The sequence below is a fragment of the Cupressus sempervirens genome, chromosome 3 (genome assembly GCF_028749045.1).
Source record: "Cupressus sempervirens isolate cs-2001-9-10 chromosome 3, ASM2874904v1, whole genome shotgun sequence".
NCBI classification, from domain to species: Eukaryota; Viridiplantae; Streptophyta; class Pinopsida; order Cupressales; family Cupressaceae; genus Cupressus; species Cupressus sempervirens.
This window is the reverse complement of record NC_143120.1, coordinates 389,567,042-389,592,252: the sequence shown is the minus strand read 5'-3', so window position 1 is coordinate 389,592,252 and position 25,211 is coordinate 389,567,042. Positions and strand designations below refer to the sequence as shown.

The 25,211-nt window shown below is 36.3% G+C and overlaps 1 protein-coding gene across 25 annotated transcripts in view; it reads left to right on the top strand.

Moving 5' to 3' along the window:
* CNX2 (cofactor of nitrate reductase and xanthine dehydrogenase 2) overlaps positions 1-25,211 on the top strand; it is a 130,160-nt gene that overhangs the window by 62,109 nt on the left and 42,840 nt on the right. For 12 of the 25 annotated variants that reach the window (XR_016362270.1, XR_016362269.1, XR_016362271.1 and 9 more), the window contains 2 exons: positions 5,138-5,209; positions 6,168-6,236. Coding sequence is in view for 17 of the 25 variants with exons in the window: in XM_089819969.1 (XP_089676095.1) it covers positions 5,138-5,209; positions 6,168-6,236 (141 nt within the window). In the remaining 8 variants the exon portion in view is untranslated. Of the gene's footprint in view, positions 1-5,137; positions 5,210-6,167; positions 6,240-25,211 lie in introns of all 25 variants that reach the window. The other 13 variants (XR_016362274.1, XR_016362275.1, XM_089819971.1 and 10 more) reach the window with 3 other exon arrangements.

Sequence of the window (25,211 nt, the reverse complement as noted above, 5' to 3'; positions counted from 1 at the left end):
AACAAAAGACTATTGAGTCATGGACTATGCTATAAGAAAGAAGGTGATTTTGAGCTAAGAGTTTATACTGATGTTGATTGGGCAAGAAATGTTGATGACAGAAGGAGCACTAGTGGTGGAGCTTTCTATTTAGGAGAAAGGCTAGTTATATGGTTATGCAAGAAACAAAGTTGTATAACATAGTCCATTGCTGAAGTTGAGTATGTTGCTGCTGCTATTAATTGTTCAAATATTGAATGGATCAAGCAACTATTGGAAGATATGGAAGAGGAAGTCACCGAACCTGTTACTATCTATTGTGACAATCAAAGTGCTATTAACATATCAAAAACCAAGCACATATCTATCAAGTATCACTAGTTGAGGAAACAAGCTCAAGAAAAACATGTTAGATTGGAGTATGTAAAGTCTAAGGTGCAAATTGCAGATATATTCACAAAGCCATTGCCTAAGGATTCTTTTGAGTATCTAGGAGGTAAGTTAGGTGTCCTTTCACTATCCAAGATTCTCTAGGTGATGATGCATGTTACATCAATTCATGGATGATCAGAATATCTTAGTGGAGTTGATGCAAGAGTTCACTCTTTAGGAACAATCTTGAAGTTGCGAAAGTGATTGTAATGAAGTGGATGTAATCAGTACATGCAAGATACAAGATATAACTACAAGGTTTTATAAGTTTCTCATTCAAGCTTTTAGTTATCTTTGGCATTGTTGTCAAATGGGGAGTGAAGTACTATATGAGAGATGATATCCTAAGGAGAGAATGTGTGGAAGAGAAAAACAATAAAGGAGAATGTAAAAGAGAAGCAAAAAAAGGAGCAAATGCATGAGTATATGTGAAAGGGGGAGTTCTACATTATGCTTAAATGAATGGAGAAGTATATCCTAAGTGGGAGCATATGATTTTGTAGACTGAGATGAGAGCTTGACGCAAAACAAAAAACTAGATAAAGAGTAGAGATCGTGAAGTTGTAGAGAACTATCGAACCCAAGAAACGAGAGCTGAAGATGTTTTGGTATTTGATGAGGTTTACTATTTCATAATGTAATGTAATAATGTCTTATGTGTTGCCACCAATGCCAAAGGAGCAGATTCTTAGCCCCAACTAATAATGTTGTTAATGTATGTCAAAGAGTCATATTAGTTTTTATGTTGTCATTGATGTCAAGCCTTAGTGGTGAAACATTATGCTAATTCAGTAGAGTGCCATATTATTTAATTGATGAAGAGAATTTGAAGAAAGTATAATGATAATGCAAGTGATGATAAGTGTATGGTATTCAATAGGCACTTGAATGAGTTAGAATTTGACAATATAATGTTGGTTTGATTGTTTTACATGATTTAATTAAGTGTTGAGATCATGTATAAGTAGGATAGTTTGGCCGGTGAATGAAGAACCGCAATATTAATTGAGCTGCTATAGTTGTCACTGAGCACTTGATAAAGAAGTGAAAGAAGTACAGTGTTAACTGAGCAGTTACAGTGTTAACCGAGTCTAGTATTGACCAAGCAAGATGTAATGTTAACTGAGTATGGAAAGGAAGAACAATTTAGAAAAGATTTAATCTGAGGCCGACATTTGATGAAAATAAAGATTGTTTTAGAAGTTTCGAGGATAAGGACAGAGTTAGTTATGAGATGAACAACTAGAGAAATTCAAAGAATATTTGATGAAGGAGATTTTATGCTTTGAATTGGAACACAGTGTTCAAGGTGAAAGCGTGTTACTCAAGTGTCTAGATTCAATGAATCAGAGTTGGATGAAGATCGAGGATTGTGATTAAGTGACAAAACTTGGAAGATTCTAGAAGAGCGGCAAAAGTTTTCTATTTAAGGGATGACCACAATGTTCATTGTTGCTGATCAAGTTAAAGAAGGAGATTGATAGTCAGAGGATAACCAAGCATAACTACATTGTGAAGATCAAGCAAGAGAAGTGCTAAGTTGATGTGATAGTGAGTGAATCAGCCAAAAGGGATCAAAGAGAAGAAAGAAGATAAACAAAGGAAGGAGATTGAGCGACACAAAGATCTGATCGAGCAAGGTAGTGCTAAAACCTAGCAGATCATTTCATTGTTACTCTCTAACCATTGTAGCAGAAAATATTTTAACTGAGTGGACCCAACAAGTCTTATTTGTAAATCTATTGTATGGTGGCATTCTGTTGAATGTTTTATAAGTCCTTTAGGGCAGACCACTCTATAGATTTCAAGAGTGATAAGTTCTAGATCTTTAGTGAAAATCCTCTAACAAGGTCACATTAATAATGTGTTTGTAACCTTTAACAAGGTTGGCTCCTAATAGGGCTCACTTCAGAAGAGTGAAATTTTTGGGTTTCTGGTTCCTAGGTGGTTTCTCCCTTAATAGGGTTTCCACATTAAATACTTGTCTCAAAATTGTGTGGATGCTTATTGTGTTGCATGTTTATTTTATGTTTACTGTTTATTGCTTGAACTCATTATAAGCAGAAAGTTTACTTTGATACTTGGTATATGAAGTTGATAGTTTAATGCAAAGTGTATATCAGATTAACTTATGATGTTAGGTTTGTTTACCAAGCTAATGATCTGAAAGCATAAAGAGCTTAAGTTGGTGAAAAGTTTTTACAAGGCTTGTAGGATAACTGATTATAACTGATTCAACCCCCCCAATCATCTAACAATCTCGTTCTTTCTAGGTTGTTGCAAATAGTGGAAGAAACCTTTTATTTATACAATAATAATTGTATTTTCAAATATACAAGGACCTGATAAACACCAACGAAGCTTCACAAATAGTTGAACAATGTTTATATTATTATAACAACTTGTTGATGCCATTTGTCGAAACTTTGACTAGCTCAATAAGTATAGATACACCTGAGAAACCTCTTATTGATAAGATTATGAACTCTTTAACTTCTGCTACATAGTTAAGACTGTTGTTGGTTTGTATAGAAGGTTTCACTAATTTTATGTCACTTGTCAGTTGTTTGAGCTCGACAACGAAATTAACAAGGTGTTAAGAATACAACCACTGTCAACTTATTAATATTAGAACAACACATATCTAACCCGATAGCTGCATGGAAAAACTGATGCTGTTCACCATATTATAAGAGTGTTTTATAGACCAATTCACCAACTTTGAAGCATTCTTCTATCATCAATACATTACAATGAAGACATAATTATATGCTTAAGATATAATCACTTTGACAGATAGATTCGATTCATACCTTGTGATACCACAAGTTTAAACTTTTAAGTCAAAGACTTTGTTTTAACAACTTTATTGTATTTAAGAAATAAAATAAAATAAAAAACTTCATTGAATTTTACTTATCGTACAATCTTGAATGTCGCCGTAAGTTTGAGAGATTTTATTTAATCTTTACTGTAGTTGCACGAATCTTGTCGTCAAAAAACAATGATTCTTCAATATAATCACGTCATAGAAATACTTTTTGACATCATTGACACATTTAATGGCTAACAAAATGTACATGATCAGTTGAGTTTATAGCTATGGATGGGCTTGTTTGTGCATAGCAGGAAAGCTTCTTGGCTGCCCTTTCATCTTACAAGCAGATTGAGTATTGGAATTGTGCTACAAGATTTCCGATCTTGCTAGAATGGCAAATTAAACATGCATTGTTCTTGGAAGTTTGTGGGGTTAGTGACAATCCTCAAATTTAAGAGAAGATGATGAACACACATTTTGAAAGGCGTTGAATCTTGATTAAGAATTTTGACTAAAAAATAATAATTTTTGAAATGTTGATCTAACGGTGAAGAAATTTAGATGCAATTTTGTAATGCCATTGGATTTTGTATGGCTTTTCTTCCATTATTTAGATTTTCGACAAAGTGTTTTAGTGATGTTTATTGATTCATTTTTAATGCTTTTGTTTTGGCATGAGTTTGTTCTGTGCATGTGGATGTCTCGTCATTTTGTTACCATTTATAATTTGTATGTGATTTGTGGATTGAAAATATTTCATCAGGATTGGTCAGGTTTAATCTTCGGCTTCCTACTATTGGATTTTTAGTTTCTTGAAAGTTAACTATTTCAGTGTTTAAAGTATTTGCAGAGGTCTTCAGATGATGGCTTTAGCTATTGATTATCATTCTATTATACTTTTACTTTGTGTAGGCCTTATATTATTGCTCTATTGCTCAATTCTCTTTTGTTTGTCTTCTTAGTTGAGCAGCTACAATTGATTTCTTCTTACATCTAGAAAAATTTCTTCAATACCTTAGTTACCATGGTACGCCCATATCCCCTTCGGACCATGCTTGGGTACGAGCTAGTACCTAGTCCCGGTACAATTCTCAACCTGGTTTGGTTAGGGTTCAAATTCTTGGAGCCAAGTTTGAACTTGTTGCCATGATGGACGAAGCTGGGCGAACTGGTCTAGTCCAGACCAAACCAAGGTTGAACTTGGGCGAACAAGTCCCCGTAGATGGCCAATAAGTGATTTTTTAAAGCAAATTTTATAAAGCTTTCACATCCTTAATCGTAAAAACTGTAAGTGAAAGGCTTATGTTGGCTCATAATTATCATTTGTGGTGTGTATGTAGGTTATTTTGAATCGAATGAAACCAAATGCAATGGAAAATTAATTCACTCTTCTAACATCCTTAAACACATGCAAAACATTACATGAAGGTACAGTTTGTACGAAAGCAAGGAATCAGAGTGCATTGTGTGAAAAACACAATGATAAGAGGCCTAACCAGCTATCTCTTCCTTCTCCAACTTGTGCATTCAAGTTTGGACTACATATTTATGCATTCACAAGCATTTTCCCATAACCAAAAAATAAAAAATGCAACTGTAACATGACAACATTGACAATAATGCAATTTGTAATCCATTAGTTGAACTTGAAACAATGATACTTGAACTTGCTGTTATGATTTAATTTTAATGTTTTGAATCTTTGATGTTGAACTTGAAATATATAATGGTTTGATCACAATTCGTGATGCTATGATTACAAGTTTTAAAGTTTATGGTGTTTTTGTTGTTTAAGTCATGATTTTATGATACTTTGTGACATTATAATTTTAACTCATGCTTCTAGGCTTAATAAATATGTATGTATATTTTAATAATTTTTACATGTTTTTGTATGAACAAACCCAGACCCCTTTCCAAAAATTTTCCGAACCGGCAAATAAGTTCTTCAAACTCAAGCTTCAAATCGAACTCGAACTGGTAACTTAATTCAATACATTACTTCCCTTTCTCCTTTAACAAACATAAGCTATACCTTTTTTATTTAATTAAGAGTGAAAGGTAGTCCTATAATGTCCAACTAGTAGCAAGGACCAAACAACAAGGGGCAAACAGAAAATAGACAGCAAACTGCAGCAAGGCATCAGGCTCACTACCTAAGCAGCCAAAGACAAAAAGCAAAGGGCGTACAACCCGTGGACAACAAAAGACAAGCCATATCAAGGCTGCTTGAAATCATCACATTCCAAGGAGCAGCAAACCCTGCAAACAGATCCTTAAAGTGAATTTATTTTTTGGCTGGTATTCATGATATAGTGGCCTCCGTTGAAATTTGAATGCAAGTAAAAATCATTATTTATCTCTCCATAAATGAAGCTCAAATCTTCATCTTAAACTTTTTTTTATGAACCATACATTTTTCTTAACATCTAGTGATGTTATGCATTAGGTTTTTATGTTGTAGCAATTTGACTTGGCTCTAATACCAGTTTTGGAAGAACATTGTAGATGAAACAAACAATAACACCAATCAAGAGTTGGGAGTGACTAATATTTTGACACATCATACAGTCATTCATATGCTTGGTACTTGTTCTAACTCTTCATAACACAAATTAATTCTTTCTGTAACACAGACTAACTCTGCTAATGACGAGTTAATTTAATGCAGTACTTATCATATTATGATCTCTTATTAGCACGACCTACAATAGTAGGGTGTAAATATTCTAATGCAATCATATCGAGAATGCTTTAAACAAATCTCTGGCCTTTTACTTGAAATTTACATCAAAGGATTCTTTTGAAATAGAAATTTCAAAATTGACTGTTTAGAAGTTCTAGGTTGACTTAACAAATCCATATAATTGGTTATTTCTGTTTTTTCTTTTTCACTTATTAGTTGCAGATTTGAACAGATTTGTGATTATTGTGGCAGGTAAGTCTTAGGGATGCACTACGTCAAGGATTGGATGATGAAGGATTGCAAGGAATAATAAATGCAGCGGTATGGTTGGACTATGAATACTTTGTGCACCACCTTAGCTTATTATGTTAGAAAATTGGAACTCTGGTATGTTTCAGACATGACATTTATTGCTGTTTTTGCCAGTAGTAAATTCTTTTTACTTCTTTTAAATATCAACTCAATTTCATCCATAAAATTTAAATGCACAATAAATCAAATTGCATTTAGTTGTAACATTTGCAATCATTTTTAAAAGATTGTAAAGGTTCATGTTGTCCATTGAAATTTGGATACTTGCATACCATGGCAAAATACAAGACCTCATGCTGAAATATTACTCAGGTCAGTAACCAAAATGCAATGGGTAGGATCATTATAGATTTTGTTTGACCTAAGTTGCTAGTTTGGGTACAGGATTGGGTATTGGTATTGCCTGTATGTCCATTTTTCCCTTTTGGTTTGGTATTGTTGGGACATCAGATGTGCTAGTATAGGAAAATGGAAAAATTAACTTCGCTAAATCTCAAAGTAGAGTCAGATAATCCAAACAAGATATTAGATATTTGGCTCATGATTGATGGCCTACTAGACACTCAAGATCAGATTTTGGCACAAAAGATTCGAACTACAATAATGTTTGGGCGGATGGCTTGGACTACAGGATGAGAGGCTCTAGGATTCATAGCAGGGAGGCGACATTGACAGACAAGTTGAAAAGTAATGAACTGCATTCCTTGTACAACTATCAGGCAACAATTCAGCTAGCATACAAGTAGATTAAGATGGCAGTAGAGTATAAACATGGATTGAACTGCACACCTTGTACAACTATCATGCAACAATTCAGCTAGCACACAAGTAGATCAAGATGGAAGGAGAATCTAAACTATTCTGGGTACGTTGATGTTCCAGTCACCATTGTTATGGTGGGTCATTCTACTTTGGAAAGGAATGGTTCTTTTTGATGACAGAGCACAAGATATTAGATGGGACATACTAGAAAATAAGATAGAAGTCTATTGGAATTAGTAACATCAGCATAACAATTTTACATTTCTGATCGATTTCAGATAGCCTTGATGCACAACCAGAGATTGTCCCATGCTTGAGGGAAAGCAAGAATTTATTGGGGGAGTGACGAGTTCCTAATTTTTCCTTAAATGCCACCCTGTCTTTTATTTCCTACAATTTTCCAAGAATATATGACTTTTATGTTAAAATTTGTATAACTCATAATAGATATGAAGTACTAAACATAATTCTGAGTTTTGATAAAAATTTGCTCGTGTACATGGTTATTGACTAAAATGTGATGAAATAGTATGATAAATTACGATCGATAGTTATTTTTGTGGAAATGGTGACATACTTTGCAAATAAAGGGAGAGAAGATGCATAATTGCCATAGGTAGCACGAGAGTCCTTCCAGTTGAAAATCTACAACAAATTGAGATATTAAAAGGAACAAACACTTGGTAGTCCAAAAAAGTGGGTTTGCAACAACATGCTAAGAGAGTTGGTCTAGCCACAGCAAAGCGAGATTGAGTAGCTGCATTGGACTTGTATGCTAACAAATGTCTACTGGAGTAAAGACTCTTATGGTGAAATTAATTTCAGAGCCTTTCTGTTGCATGATTTCACTATCTTTCCACACATGGCTCCATGACCGGGTTTTCTATTTAATATTAGAATACTCGTGTCAAGATTTTATTCCTGAATCCTCAAGTTCTTTGTTTCTGAAAGAATTACTCTCTCCTTGCTTAACATGGATAAGTGTAGTGTTAAGTTTGAGTTAATTAATATTAGTCAACTTATATGTATTGCAAAACCGATGGAATGTAAGTGACCAAGTATTTTGTATTTTTCTCATTTCAAGTCAGCAATCAAAAATCAGAAAATTTGATATCTATCATAACTATTTATGTGAAATGATTTACATGAAGTATTGACGATTGGTAATTTTATGTAAGCGAGTTCATATACCCCAAGCAAGGGGCTACTTGAGGTACACTGCCACTCAGTGTTTAGTTGCTCACATGTATGTATCTAATTGTTTGTTAAAGATAGTAATTCATATAGCAATTTCTGATCAACACTAGTTGTAGAACTTTAAGCTGAACTTATGATTTATGCATAGCCATAATTTGTCAGTTACGTAATGGCAGTAATCTTTAAAGACTTTCTAGACTTCTCAATTCATGATTTGTTTAATTTAGAAAGCATCTTAGGAATCCCAAAAATCTCTTTGTGTACATATAGGATAAGCTTCATCTCAAGTGTATGTCCCTTGTCAAGAATTTAATGTAACCTGCAACAACTGATGGTTATTTAATAAGTGAGACTCTTGTCCATTAAGTAGAAGTGCATGACCTAACTGCCCCCTTTTTATTAGTTGTATAGGGAAGCACCTTGTTTGTTGTAGGGCTCATGTGTGAGATATTTTTGAGCATTTTTCATTCCCTTCTTTTTGTTGTGGGGGCTGTAATTTATATTGCCTAGTTCTATTCAACTTCACAAATCTTGCATGTTTATAGTTGACATATCCATTTTGAAGTTGCATGAATTTCAAAGTGCTCTCAACACAAGATGAGCTTCAACATATTGTTTAGGAATTGCGATAAAAGGTCCAAACTTATGTAATGTCCCCTATTCTGATACCTTATGAAATCGAGCCAGTTAACTTGCAAAATCAATTCCAAAAGACTTCCTTCCTCAAGAGTCTCAATTAACACTGAATAAGGATCTATGATACCACATATAAATTTTTAGATTAGGAAATTGATAAGATATATAAGACAATATAACTGCTATCTCTAATTTGGCAATTGAATATATACAAGGTGATTAGGTCTATATATAATGCTAAGATTGTCTTGATAACATGTATAATCTGTAAATAACAATATATGGATTGGATATTCTGTAGATATATAGAAATCTCCGCTCTTCCTAATATGCTGATGTGAGTTATGCAATTAACCTTGTTTTGATGACAGCAATGATACTACAAAGTGCTATATCTGATATTGATCTCTCAACTCATGCAAGCACTTTGCAATTACTACTTACAGGCTTATAGCAATATAAGCTGTGTCTGATATTTTGATACGATTCTGCAATTACAAATATGCTGCTATGTCTAATGTGTGAATATGAATTTGCAACTCAGTGGATATTGCTTATAGCAGTGAGTTTTTGTCTCTAATCTGGATTTATATATACTTGCAACAACAATCTTTCTGATGCTGTTCCTTAATTGTATACAATTGTTTGATGCCCAAGGTGAATGCTTGATTGAGCAGATCCAAATATGGATACAAATAAGGGAAAAGGTTTATGAATTTCACTATTTAAAATGCTATTGATTTCCCCTTTGGTCTCTTGCAAGAGAGAATGGTTGCATCCTTTCCATGAACATGACTCTTCCCAGTCAGATTGCATCCCCTTATAGCATAAGAAAATCATTACTATTCATGCTTAATGACTATTTGTTAGCTTAAACGAATTGCTTTATCTTAATTATTCATATTGTATATTTTATCGTCTGTCATAATTGCTGTCATTAATATTTTATTCAAGTTGCTGCCACTGAATTAATTTCCTCTTTAAGCGCTGCCTTCCCTTAGGGACTATGGTCGCTATTTAAACCCTTCAATATTAAGTTTGCATTGTCTCCAATTGTTATCTTATCAATAGTTTGTGACTAATCATTTGATTATTCAATTCTTTCCTTAAATTGATAGTCTTTGGTTTGTATCTCTTAATTGCTGTTGACAAATCATTAATGATCTCATTTATTTGAATTGTTTTGCTCTTCACTATTGCCCCATATTGTTTCTGTCCAACCCACCAATGTACATTACTATTTGTGTGCAAGGAAAAGGAGGTCCTAAAGAGAATGCAATAACTAGTAAACACAATCAAACCACAAATTCAAAGCAACATATGAGATTAGACAAAAGAAGGCTGAAAACAAGAAGAAATGCAATCAAAGTAGCAAAACAATAGCCTTCTTGATGTAATGATATGCCAAGGGTGAATGGTTGTATGTGTGCTCATGGATTCAACAACATAAAGGCATGAATTTGCTCCATAGTTGCTCAAGATTGTAAAGGATATGGTAAATGCTTAAGATGATGATGCCAAGATGAAAAGTGCACAATTTGAAAGTTGCATCATGAGAATGGAATGCAAGAGTTTTGGTTAAGGAATTGGAATGGAAGGCTAGGATGGAGTGGGAGATGATCAAGGGTGGCTAATGGATAGGGTTCTCACACGCTATGGGAGGTTGACAAGTGTCAACCTTAGAGTGGATGACAGAACATTGGGGGTTGAGAGGAAGATTTGCCATAAAATATTTCTTGTCTCAACACCCCAAAAGGACATTTGGGGGACTGGAAAAGAATTTAATAATCTTGGGAGGGGACAGTCATATAAGAACCCATCTGGGTCCTTTCCAATTTTGGTTGGGCATTTAAGGTTGAGGTGGACAAGGTTTGACCTTGTTGCGTAATCCCTGTGTTTAGGAATGTGCACATGCTCAGGGAGGAGATCAGGCTTAAGGAAAAAGTGATTAGAGGGCAAGTGGAAAAGTTAGGAGGATGTGATGGGAGAGAAAATGAGTGGACACATTTCCAATTCCTTTTTGTTTCATGTGGTAGAAGTGAGGATCAATTAAGTAAATGATTCCATTTACTTAATCAAATGAGGGATTAACATGCAAGTGAGCTTGGTAGGTATGTGCAAGTTGACGGGGTTTTTAGGAAATTTGAATTAATTTAAATTCAAAAAAGAGGAAGTTGGGAAAAAGAAATTAGTCTAATAAGAGTGGAGGTATATTTAATTAAATAAGATTAAGGACTATAGACAAATTAAATGAATTAATTTACCTAGGACTATAGAAGACATGGGACATTAATCAAAGAATTAAATTATTTAATTAATATTTGACTATATGGTAAGGGGGTTTATGATGATTAACTTGATCAAATATTAATGATTAGATTTATGTGTCTACATTTTTCCTTTCTTTGAGATGGTGTTACATGGTAGCATCATTTCAAAGAAAATTAAGACAACTATGAAGAAAATTAATGGATTATAAAAGATGCCATAGTCATTCAATAAAGTGACTAGGAGGAAAGACGATGTAGATGAGGATAAGATTGCTCCGCGAGAGGAAATGTAGGTTCAATAGAGCACAAGTGTGCTCTCAAAATGGATGAGGTGATGCATGCAAGAAGGATGAATGATAACAGTAATGCAAGAATGGAAGTGGTAAGAGATAGACTAAAAATCTATATATTGTGAGACTTAATGATATGATGATGCAGTGAAAAAGATAAATGAAAGGGAAGATGAATGAAAGAAAAGTTGTTGGGGAGATAATGCCAAATGATCAGGGGATAGAACGAGAGGATGGATGGATTAGCAACATTCATGAAAGATGGATGAGGGGACATATAGTGAGCATTTATTTTGATTTAGTAAATGATAATAGTAAATACACTCAAGAATGAGGAACCAAGGTAACTTTGCATTACATGCATAGGATTGACACAACGAACAAAAAAACTAGTCTAACATCTCTCAAAGCCATAGTGGACTTTGGTGGATATGATGCTAGAAGAATTAGAAGCAAGCAATATGTGCCAATGTAACATATGATTGCATGGATCACATGTGGAACCAAAAAGTGACACATCCACACACATGCACACAAGAAAAAAGAAGCAAGAGCATCTTGCTAGTTTTACCAATCACAACACGTGAAATAAAGGCTTGCGGCAACCATATGGAGGTAAAACAAAGAAGTTCAAGATAAAAGATAAACAAAGATCCAACAAAACCCAAGAAATAACAAGTATCTCATGTACCTTTTGCGATAGGGAGGATAATGGATGATGATTGACTTGATTGGTCTAACTTGAGGAAGGATACATCTTGCAAAGTCTGATGATGAAAGCTATTCTAGGATTCCCATGACAGGAGACAAGAGAGTTACTCAAACCTTCAAGGGACTAGGGGATGATTGTTGAAGTATTGGCTAAAGATAGGGATACATTTTTGATGACACATTTTTGACTCACACAAGGAATGTGACGTAAGGACACATGTCAAATGAGCCTAGGTGGAAACACGATTGGCACTATGTATAAGACGATTTAAAATATTTTAAAATTACACAAGGGGTTGGGAGTGTGGATAATGATGCAAAGACAAACATGAAGTTGCCCTTGTCAAGTTGAGATGCCAAGTTGGATTGATGATGAATGGAGTGATGTTGATGTGGGAATAGTAAATCCAACAAAACAAGGATTGGGAAGGAGACATCCCAATGATGATTGGATTGTGATCAAGGCTTGTAGTAAGCTTGGGAATAAGATAAGCGATGTGATTGGATGGGATGATTGTATTTGATTTTGTATATTTAGAAGAGATGGATAGGATGGTGGATAGCATGAACCATTGGAGTTGGTGGGATGGATGGTATTGGGTTATATGGAGGTAGCCCGGTGCTATTGTATGAAGGTAGCCTAGAGCTCTTGCTAGATGCCAATGGCAAAGGATGTAATGGGTGATCGAGTGAAATGATAGGAAGGATTGAGAGACGAAGGAGATAATGAGGGATTTATATGAAGAGATGGAGGAAGATAAATATTGGAAGATGAACTTTCGGGGATAAAGGGAAGGAGATAGACAATGACGAAGGTTTAACACTCTTGGAGGCTTGTATTTAATAAGAGCATCTTATGCATTTGGAACTAAGCACCATTCGATAGACTTAAGTTATTGACAATACCAATCATTATCATTTTTAATAGCATATGCATTTGGAACTAAGCATCATTCAATCGTCTTTAATTATTGACAATTATTTTTATATCTCATTGAATTATAAAGGATTACACTTAGTGTCTCCGTTTATAGAAAAAGGGACATTACATAGTCAAGACTTTCGATACTGGCTTTCTTGGTATTAAAAACAGTTCCTCTATTAGTTTCAGTAAATGATAAGCTTTGTCTTCATGAGGTATGCTCCACGAACCATCAATCAATACCAAGATATCAATCCTCTTACTTGGAGTATTAAGGTTCCCATCAAGCAATTGTTCCCTTGAAAGGATATTTCAGTGAGATGTTGAACTCGCAATATTCATTTTTTGGACCTCATGGGAATAGAGTATGTTCCAAAGAAAATTGAATTGCTCAATATATTGATTGGCAGGTTCCTTTTGTGTGAGTTCTGTGAAGCTTAGATCACCTTAGATGGGGACATCACAATTCACACGACAACTTTGCCCAAGATACCAAGGGCCATGCCTCGAGCAACTCAAATGGATCCATGCCTTGGACGAACCTAGACGGACTTGTGCCTTGGATGCTTCTAGGTTAGATCTGTGCACAAGGTAAACCTAGTCTAGACCTATGGCCTAGATAGAACATAAGCTAAGCACATGCCAAGACCAAGAATCTAACTTAGTGGTGAGGGTCTAAAACGCCTAGTTATTTGGCATATAACCATTTATAATAGATGAGTGTCCCATAGTGTTTCTTACCACAAGTCATAATGTAATGTCCCCATTTTTGCCAATATCAGAGTTTGAGAGATTAGCCTATTATTGTGATCCTCCTAGGCTGATTATTATGGATAGAGGGTCTTCTGAGGCAGTGGCTTGGCTTGGGAAGGTCTTATCTTCTTCACAATTCAGTAAGTTACAAGTTGGTCTTCGTTTGGCTCATATTGGACTTCACTTGGGCTTCATTTTGTGTACTACTAATTGTGGTAAGTTGGGTGTTGATTGAGATGAACCCTTTCTATTTTTGGAAAGTGCATTTGGTCACATGGAGAAATAATAGGTGTGACTCCTATCTTAGACGACATATTTAAATGATGAGTATTTTGGGAGATATAATATTTTTAGTGGTCAAAATTTTTTAAATCATTAAATGATTTATTATAAAGTTATAATTTAACTTTATAATATCACTTAAGTTGAGGGTTGAGTCATCATTGCAAGGGACCATTTATTTCATTAATATTATGCCTAAGCCAAGTATTAAATGTTGTCAAAAGAGTTAAGTTGGAAAGTTTCAAGAGTTGAGTTCTTTTGGGAAACTTTCACAATTTCAGAAGTTAAGTTCTTTTGGAAACTTTTGTCAACAAAGGCATTATAAATATGAGCTCATTTTATTGGGAAAAACATGCTTGGATATTATATTTTCTTTTGATGCCTTTGTGGCTTTTTCTGAGGTTTTGAAGTTTGTGCCCTTGCTGAAGTATAAGGGTTTGTTCCGAGGATTTTTTATCACTGCTGAAGTATAGTGGAAGATTGTTTGAAATTGGTAGTGCAAATTGCTGTTGAAGTATAGCAATTTGATTTGTCTTCTCAAGTGTATTAACTGTACAAGAGAAGTTGATATTTGTGAGTGAATTGGTTTGATTCGTAAGGGTTTGGAGATAGAAATTATAAGTTGCAAACCTATGTTTTCCTTTGTAGTTTGATGTTTTCTTTATTGGGGTAACGTCTATTATATGCAAACTGTGATCTGCCTTAAGTTGGAGGGAGCATATTGTTATAAGTTATTCCTCATACAAATCTGCTGCAATTTGATATCTACAACAGTCACCTACAGGTTCTTCATTTAATTGCAAATTTCATGAGAGTTGTAGTTATGAGTTTCAGTCATTAGATTGCATGCCAAGTGTTTGTATAAATGTCTTTTGGCTGTAGATGCACATTTCACAGGCTGAAATCATATGTATGTATTTGAATGGTCAAAAAAGATTGCATTTGTACTTCAGCTTCTTTGTTTGGACATCTAATAACCATTTGCATGCATCTAAACTAAATCTAAACCATTACAAGCAAGCGGAAGTAATCTAAAGATAAAAGACAGCAAGATAGAGATTTCATACAAAGTGTTTGACGAAATGTCAAACCATTAATCTTGTGAAACTTGATGTTTAACTAAGCTATCACCTGTTGAGGGTTATTATAGTGGTACTAGAGCAGTTTCTTGCCATCCTATGGGGTATGGAATTTATTTTATTTTCAGATTTGTTGTTGTATGCAGAGTGACCAGCACTCTAGTCTTTTTCAACTATGGACAGATACAGGAGGCCTAGTAGTTCCAGGAGCTGGTAGAGTAGTAAGGAAGATAGCAGGAAATGAAATGCCTTGAGGGAGAGTATGGAAAAACTTAAGCTTCATTAGTAGAGGTTGGCAGAGAGCTTGTCAAGTCCTGAGACGGTTGAGTGAGCCGCAAGGTACTTGCTTTCTGCCTTTAGAAGATCGGCGAGAAGGAGGCTTGAGTTTTCCTCGACAAGTGTCCATGATGCAGATGGACCTATATTTAGTACGACACCTGATAGTCCTATCCACAGTGTTGTTGATGGACTTATTTCATAGGGACATGTGGTTGTATTAGTAGCAGAGTATAGCAACATTGAGCTTTAACAGGTTGAGGCTCCAAGAGCTGTTGCTGCAGTTAGTGTAGAGACAATAGATGTAGTTGTTACTACTGATACTTCACACTCTCTCGAGGATGGGATTATTATTGGAGATTTGTATGTGAGCTATCATAGTGTTGCTCTAATGCAGGAGGTAACTACTTCCTCATGTGGGACCAAGGCATGCACGAAGTCACCTAGTTGTGATGTTGGTGATCTGGACGTTATAGCGGAGTCAGTAGATGGTGGTTCATGCTCCAACATTATTGATGTACAACCTGATGTTGAGTCATGTGTGCAGAGTCAAGTGTCAGAAGTTGAGGCTTTATTAGGAGACGTGGATGCAAATAGTATGGACACATTTGATGATGCTATGAGTTGCATCGGGTATGATATCCCTTGCCAGGTATCAACTGATGACTCCGAGGGGGTTTTGGATTGGTCCCAGGATCAGTGTTCACATGATGTATCTTTTGAGGTGGAAGCTGAGACATGCAGTGATATTGATATTGCGAGAGCTTCCATTTCTTTAAATAAGGAGTTGATTGAGCTATATAGTAGTTGTATCTTGGATGCAGAGTTGTGCGAGGTCGATAGCACACATGCAGTGAGTGATCTTGTGGTGGGTAGTTCTGATTTGGTTTCCTATCACAGTGTAGTTAGTGAAACAAAGAGATGGCATAGGAGGTAGGGGTTACAGAGGCATCATGTGACCAGTCAGTTGAAGGTGAGTGAAAGTGACATCTCTTCAGCTTTTGAGCATTATGATGCAATTCGTCAGATGCTGGCTACATCTGGTTGGGGTGCTCCTATGTTTGATGAGCACGTTGATAGTACTCTTTCTCTAGCAGAGGTTCATGCGCTTCGAGAGGCTGTCAGGATCTTGAAGCATAACTATTCGTAGCTGGTTGCTGACAGGGATTACCTTCTGGAGTGTGGTAGCACCTGTTATGAGACATTGTTAGAGAAAGAGGAGATGGTTGAGCTCACCCAAGAGCTTGAGGTGATTGTGGACTCTCTTCAGTGTACTCAATTGGTTCTTCAAGAGTCACATTCACGATTGGATGAGGTGACTGTGGAGTTGGAGCATGTTCGGACCACACCAGCCCCAGATCTAGTTCAGTTGCATATTGTGGTTGGTGGTGAGTTTGCTTTTATGGTTGGGGATGATGGACGTGGTAATGTGGCCGACACATTCGTCCAGCATATGGGTGGAGTAGGTACAGAGGACGTGAGAGCATCAGTGGAGACGAGCTCTCATGGTGATTTGCTTCCTTTTGCCAGAAGCGAATCTATTTCTTCATTTTATACAATTGGTACCATTGGACAATTAGTAGTGCCACATTTGCAAAGGGATCAGTTGTGGGTTGCAAGGGAGTAGATTGATGCTTCCACATATAATTTCTACTGTACATAGTCTTTCATGGAGTATCTTTTGGAGAGTTTGGATGTGCAAGAGGACTCATATAGAGTGTCCGAGGGTACTCTCATCCGAGGCTCTCGTGCAAAGTAGAGGTTGGTGGGAAAGATTGTAGAGACTGTCTACTATGCTTCTCCGTAGGAATTTTGAGGTTGGGTTTGTTGAGAGGATTGCCCAGGATCCTACTTGGTTGGTAGTTCGGAGTCAAAGATTGGAGCTATCTTCTGATTTCCAGTTTGATGATGATGAGCCCTTGACAGAGATTGGGAGATTTTATCGGAATTACACTGTGAGGAGTGCTCATCACTTTTCTTTTGACCCACAGGAAAAGGATTTGGTTTCACGTCGATGTGGGTTGGCTCCAGTTTCATATCATTCGCTATGGGATGGCTTAGCACCATCTTTTGCAGATGGGATTGATAGCTGTAAATTAGACCCCTTGTAATATCTACACACCTAGGACAATTTGGCAGAGGTTGGAGTTGGTGGTAGTGTTTCAAGTACCTATGGTTGTTACCATCTACATAGTGCAGTTGGGTGTGAGTGTCAGTTTGAGGGGACTCAGGTGTGGCTAGAGTTGGTATTTCAGTTGGGTTGAGTTCTAATGTGTTGTTGCCTTCCTCAGCGCCTATAGTCAGTTTTCAGATGATTCTGATGTTGATGTCAATTATTTGGGTACTGGTGCTACGAGACTTGCTTGTACATAGTAGGGATAGTACACAATTCTACCCTTGGGATCCAGGTGGTCTAAGGTGTTCATTTTGCTTCAAGCAATCTTAGGGAGGGAGGATTGTAATGTCCCCATTTTTGCCAGTATTAGAGTTTGAGAGATTAGCCTATTATTGTGATCCTCGTAAGCTAATTATTGTGGATAGAGGGTCTTTTGAGGTAGTGGCTTAGCTTGGGAGGGTCTTATCTTCTCCACAATTTAGTAAGTTACAAGTTGATCTTCGTTTGGCTCAGATCGGACTTCATTTGGGCTTCATTTTGTGTACTTACTAATTGGTAAGTTGGGTGTTGATTGAGATGGATCCTTTCTATTTTTGGGAAGTGCATTTGGTCACATGGAGAAATAATAGGTGTGACTTCTATTTCAGACGACATATTTAAATGATGAGTATTTTGGGAGTTATAATATTCTTAGTGGCCAAATTATTATTAATTCATTAAATGATTTATTATAAAGTTATAATTTGAGTTTATAATATCATGGAAGTTGAGGGTTGAGTCATCATTGGAAGGGGCCATTTATTTCATTAATATTATGCCTAAGCCAAGTATTAGATGTTGCCAAAAGAGTTAAGTTGGAAAGTTTCAATAGTTGAGTTCTTTTGGGAAACTTTCACAATTTCAGAAGTTGAGTTCTTTTGGAAACTTTTGTCAACAAAGACATTACAAATATGAACTTATTTCACTAGGAAAAGCACGCTTGGATATTATATTTTCTTTTGATGCCTTTGTGGCTTTTTTTGAGGTTTTGATATTTGTGCCCTTGCTGAAGTATAAGGGTTTGTTCTGAGGATTTGTTATCCACTGCTTAAGTATAGTGGAAGATTGTTTGAAATTGGTAGTGCAAATTGCTGCTGAAGTGTAGTGGAAGATTGTCCAAAATTGGTAGTGCAAATTGCTGTTGAAGTATAGCAATTTGATTTGTCTACTCAACTGTATTAACTGTGCAAGAGAAACTAATATTTGTGAGTGAATTCGTCTGATTCGTAAGGGTTTGGAGATGGAAATTGTAAGTTGCAGACCTACGTTTTCCTTTGGAGTTTGATGTTTTCTTTATTGGGGTAGCGTCTATTATATGATAACTGCGATCTGCCTTAAGTTGGAGGGAGTATACTGTTGTACATTGTTCCTCATACAAATCTGCTGCAGTTTGATATCTACAGCAGTCCCCTACAGGTTCTTTATTTAATTGCAAATTTCATGAGAGTTGTAGTTATGTGTTTCAGTCATTAGATTGCATGCCAATTTTTTGTATAAATGTCTATTGGCTGTAGATGCACATTTCACAGGCTGATTGCATTTGTACTTCTTGTTTGGACATTTAATAACCATTTGCATGCATCAAAACTAAATTTGAACTATTACAAGCAAGCGGAAGTAATCTAAAGATAAAAGACAGCAAGATAGAGATTTCATGCAAAGTGTTTGACAAAATGTCAAACCATTAATCTTGTGAAGGAAAATTGATGTTTAATTAAGCTATCACCTGTTGAGGGTTATTACACATAATTACTCCGAGATTCGTGTCAACCTTGTATGCATCAACTAGATACTTTTCAATTTGTATAATGAATGCCACTGATTTTTTTTCTTTTTTTGGGTGATGATGCTTGCAATTTTAACTGGTAGAAAGGAATAAAAATTAGAGTTTGCTGATTGGTTTTGTCTTCAGTTTTAATGCATTTCTTTTTAAGATCATTTGCATAGTTAAGTTTGATAAAGTAAGTTTGCATTATTTAAAAAACAACACAATATATACAATATTGCATTTATTATTAATCTGAAAATGAAATGATATGAACATGTGCAAACTTGGAAAGCAATTCACTGCAGTTTAATTCCAACTCACTTTAACTTTGTTTTGGTTCAAACAATGCATTCACCAAATGACCCAACAATCCCTATAGCCCGCCAAATAGATTACTAATCTTTGTACAAACTCAGATCTATATTTTGGAGTTTCGTGCCCCTTTTAAAGGTTCCAAGTGATGAAAATCAACTCAGAAGCTTGTTACAGCAATCTGGGTGCTAAATCAGTGTAGTGTGATTGGCATTAACAAATTCAAAGATTCCAATGTAGCCTCTCTAACTGCTGGAAACCTTTAATATGATCACATGGCATCCATACAGACAAGAAGCAAGTATTTTGCCATCCATCAAGGAAGATTTAACTCTGGAATCTCCCACATTGTAATAACCCTGATCAGTTATAACATAGATAGACTCGAACTTTTCTCACTAAACAGTGTTTGACATTTCATCGAACATTTGGCAAGCATACTCTGATAACAATTTGTGCTATTGTCTATCTAGGTAAATCACTCTAGTTTTGAACTAATCAACAGTTTATGTAATGTCCAGATAGAAATCAATTACATTTAATTCCAATTCCTTGCACAAATCTGCTAGCCAATATATGGTACCAGTTTAGTGATGAACAACAATCTACTTTTTCTACCATTCAGTGTTTGCTCAAAATGCATTACAAATGACATTTCATTTATTGAAAACAAAGAAAATGAAACCTGGAAATGATATGCACAATTCACCCAGCAGGTGCTACCCACTTCCAGCATGCTTCCTCATTCACTGATGACTTCTTTGTCAATCACAATATGTAAAACTTCCTTGTATGCTGTCTTGCAACCCAATCTCAGCTTCCAGAACTACAGCGTCAGAAAATGATGATCAATGTGGACCCTCAGACTTGTAATGCTGGCCCTGCAATTCTCACCCAGCCTCTTATTTCCCTAACGCAGGATGTCTACAAGATAGCTGATCCTCTGAACTGAATCACAGGCTTATTCTGTTGAGTGCAGGCCCTCAAATCTAAAATGCAGACCACTAGGAATTGATTGTAGGCCTGTAACAACTCCAAACGCTGCTTTAGAATGGAACGACAACCTCTAGAAAAAGCAGAACAAACTCCAACAGGATCGCAGGGTTGGTAATTTAATTAAATTGAATGCTCAGCAAAGGATAAAGAGTAACAATAATTCCAGATTTGCTACAAACAATAGACTTCTCATTTTGCAATTGAATTTCGAAGCCACTCCCAGCACAAATAGATTCAAACCTGCTTAACTTCAGAATTCCATCCACCACAACTTTCAGCACCGAATAGCAAAGAGCGTACACAATTCCATAATTCTCAGCGACAAAGATATCTCCCAGCCACAAGCAAATACAGTAAGGAGATTCAATCAATATCCAGAATATAATGAATCACTTTACCTCAGCAGTGATTCGAAAACACTTCTTAGCTTAAAAATCCTTATACCTCTACAAGGGCATATAAATCAATAATCTCAGACAATCTCACCAAATCATCAAAAGAAAATAGTAATAGGATGCCTTTTCCTTCACAATGAGTTGTTATTTATAATCCCCGGAAGGCATTTGTTTCCCAAACGAAACTTCACTTAAGAAGCTTCACTAACACATCACTTAATAACATATAATAATAAAGTGCCTTAGTAATAATATTAACTCTAATAATTAATTAATAAATATGAGCTCACACAATAAATAGCCTCATTCAATGCAGGTGATGACCGACTCCCAGCGCCACTATCTGCACTACAAAATATGGCAACTGCCCAAATTAGATTGACTAAAAATAGTAAGTCCACCATTGAGACCCCTAAATTACCCTGTTAGCTCACGAGGGTTGCTATAATGAACTGATTTGATCATCTGTAGAAGCTCGCCGAAAATGGGGAGATTACAGTCCTCCCTCCTCGAGATTGCTTTTCCTCAAGCAATCAAGCATCACACTTCCTTCACCAGTATCCCATAAGAAGCATGTGACATCCCTGTCATAATTGAACCAACAACATGCCAGTAATAACATCAGCACCAATAACTTGACCTGTAAAATAGTACCCAACACATGTGCCGATGATGTAGAAGTTAGGACATCACTAGAAGACAAGTCCATAGGAGATCTCAACAAAATCTCCTTCATTGTACCTACCCAATTATCCTGCAAACAATCCAACTTAGGCACAAACCAACTCTGCACCCAATGCAAATCCTAAACATGTGAGTCAAATACAAGACTCTAAATCCTCATTACAGTATAAACTTCATTGTTACTATGACCCTCCCCTTCCACATCCTTAGGCTGTTGTGATGACTCTCCTGCAATAATATTAGTATAAACCCATATGCCATGGTTCGCTACTCCCTTCAGCCTCAATGGACAAGCATGACCTTTAGACAAAGGCCCTTTCCACCAATAGCAAAGCACAGTATAAACTTTATTGCCACGATGACCCCCCTTCCTCATCCTCAGGCTGTTGTGATGACTCTCCCTCAATAATATTAGTATAAACCCACATGCCATAGTTCGTTGCTCCCTTTGGCCTCAATGGACAAGCATGACCTTTAGACAAAGGCCCTTTGCACCAATAGCAAAGCTGTCTCCTTAGGTCCTCTTTGGATGTATCATCAAAATTCCTTGCTGACTTCCCCCTGTCCTCAACAACTAGCAGGTACTCCTCATCAATGGGCAGAGGAACAAAAGATTTTGAAGCAACCTTGCTTCGAGAAGATGACTCTAAGTCCCGTGCCTTCGTCATCACCTCTTGTAAAGAAGATGGGTCCAATGACTTCATCCATCTATAGAGTGGCTCAACCAATCCCCCAATAAATAACATCACACGTTTGCACTCTGATATATCGTAAACCATAACTAACGGTCTGTGAAACTCATGCTATATCTGTCCAAACCTCCAGATTGCTATAGTTGATCCAACTCACAGAAGTACACCTCTAAATCCTTCCTATCAAATCTCTTGATCAATCGATCCACAAACGCTTGATAGGAAGTGATCTGATCATGCCTGAAAGAAACTAACCCATGGTACCACTTGTCATGGGCAGCTCCATTTAGATGTAATACTATACACCTGATGGCGTTGTTTACCGTACTGGTAAAGAATTCAACACATACAAACAATGGAACAGAATAGCAAAATTATATTCGCATATGCCAGAACATACATTATGCTTCATAAGATTAGTAATAGAAGATGATTCATGCTTTACAATGATCCCAGACGGGATATAAATACTACCGCCGAACCTTCCCGAAGGAATTGTCGGCCACAACATTACATCCGCTACAAACTATTTACCCGTTGGCTACAAAATACAAAACACCGACGACAGTCAATCCGTCGGCTACAGAAACACCACCGAAACCATCCAGTCGGCTGACACCATCCCCCCCAAAAAAATAGTCGTCTCTTGACGACTAACAAAATATCTGAGACAAATTAACAAACAAAATTCATTAACGAACTAACTACAACAAGAAAAATTTGCTTCTGCCACACAACTTTTACATTCATCCCGTTGCATTTGTAGTCTCTACTAACACAATACTGTCTCCTCAAGCTGACCTTGATAGCCACCCGTGATGCTTTCTCTGTCCAACTCCTCGGTACCCCGAGCCAAGTGTCGCTGCACTGCCTCCAATTGGATGATCAGCTCCTCCCGAGCTCTCTATGCATCCACCAAGACAGCCTCACAGCCAACACCTGCTCCCACTACCTCTGGTACACAACACTCTATGCCTATATCCGCAACTGATCAGACTTCTCACAACTAACATCCGCAACAACTGGGGGTTGCCCCCGATGGGATGGTTTCGAACTTCCGGCATAGTTGATCACAAAAGCACCTCAGGATGTTGTTTCAACTTAGGATCAGCTATGATTTCCTTGTTTAGTAGGAAACAATCTTCAGTTGCACAAAGCTCCACAAAAGTAGAATATGTTGCAGCATCCATGGGAACTCAAGAAGCTGCATGGCTGAGGGAACTTCTTGTAGGATTATTTGGAAAATCCTTGCCCGCCACTATCATTCACCAAGATAACCAAAGTTGTATGAAACATTTTGTAAATCCATAATTTCATGATAGATCAAAGCATATTGAGATACCCTACCATTATGTTAGAGACATGGTGGGGAGAAATGCCATCTAGTTCCGATATATTAGCACAAAAGAGAAAACAACAAACATTCTCGCCAAGCCACTCTCCAAAACAAAGGTAGAATACTTGAGAGGTAAACTTGGTAGGATAGAAGTGTAATTTTATTTGAGATTGAGTCTCAACAATACAATATTGTAATGTACTCTAAAGATGTTTTATGAGAAAACCCTTTTATTGTCATTCATGACTTTATGGGCCCCTGTGAGCATCATTAAAGGTGGACAACCTTCCAATGATGAACTCTTGTATTTCTGATTGTTATTGTGAGGTGACGACTTTGCAATAACTAAATCTTATTATCATGATGGATATCATGTAACTTGATATCCGTGGACATGTCATGATAATTAATATCTCTTCAGTAATACTAATTGAGTAGTGGATATCCTGAAAAATGATATTAATGGATGACGACATAAGTCATTTTACTGAAATATTTCATGTTGGATATTATGTATCGGTGGATATGCCATGAGAAGATATATTTATGGTAGGCATCATGATACCTGTGCACATAGTATGATAGATATTACGAGTATGGTGAATGTCATGAAACGTGATATTTGTGGACATGCCTTTACTCCCAATGTCATCATAAGGTAATATCATTTATGGTGGATATCATTTTTGGACTTTGAATTTAAACTGTTTATTAAAATGCTCCAATAGTGGTGATTTGCAAAAAAATTAGTAGCAAAAGGGCTGGTCATTCATGTGCTGAACTTTACAAAACTCATTAGAGACAAAGTCCTTGCTAGCTGGTGGAACACTTTATATCAGAAAACAAAGTAAAGACAATGGAAAAGCTGAAAAACAATGTGTTCTCAAAAGAATTCAATGACATATTTAATGGTGAATAGTTAAGATACTTGCATAAAGAAATAGAGACAGGGAATCGACTCTATAATCGGATTACAGTTGGAGTCCATGAATACCTAGATGGTGTTCTCATATTTGTCCAAAGTAGATCAGGCAGATTATGTTAATGTTTGTGGCCTTTAAGGCAAAGATCAACAATAAATAATTAAATATGCAAATGTAAGCCAAGAGTGGCTACATATTTAACGGCAATATAATAATAATAATATGAAATATATTATTTTATTATATTATAATTCAATTAAGTGGGAAAGCTTAATTGGCCCCATTTGAAGTGTCATGTCTTTTGGAAGTCGCACCTATTCATCTCTTATATATATTATATGTGTTGGGTGGTGAATAATGAACACACCAAAACATAATATGCAAGTAATTATTCACCATTCTCTGCCCTAAAATCTGAAAACTTAACAGATTGGTGACTTCGTAATTGGGCCTTGGAGTCTTCAATGGTTGTTTTGGTTCAATAAAAGTTTATGGAACATCTACAAAAAGATGTTAGGCTTGCAATTGTTTCATGTCTCAGTGAG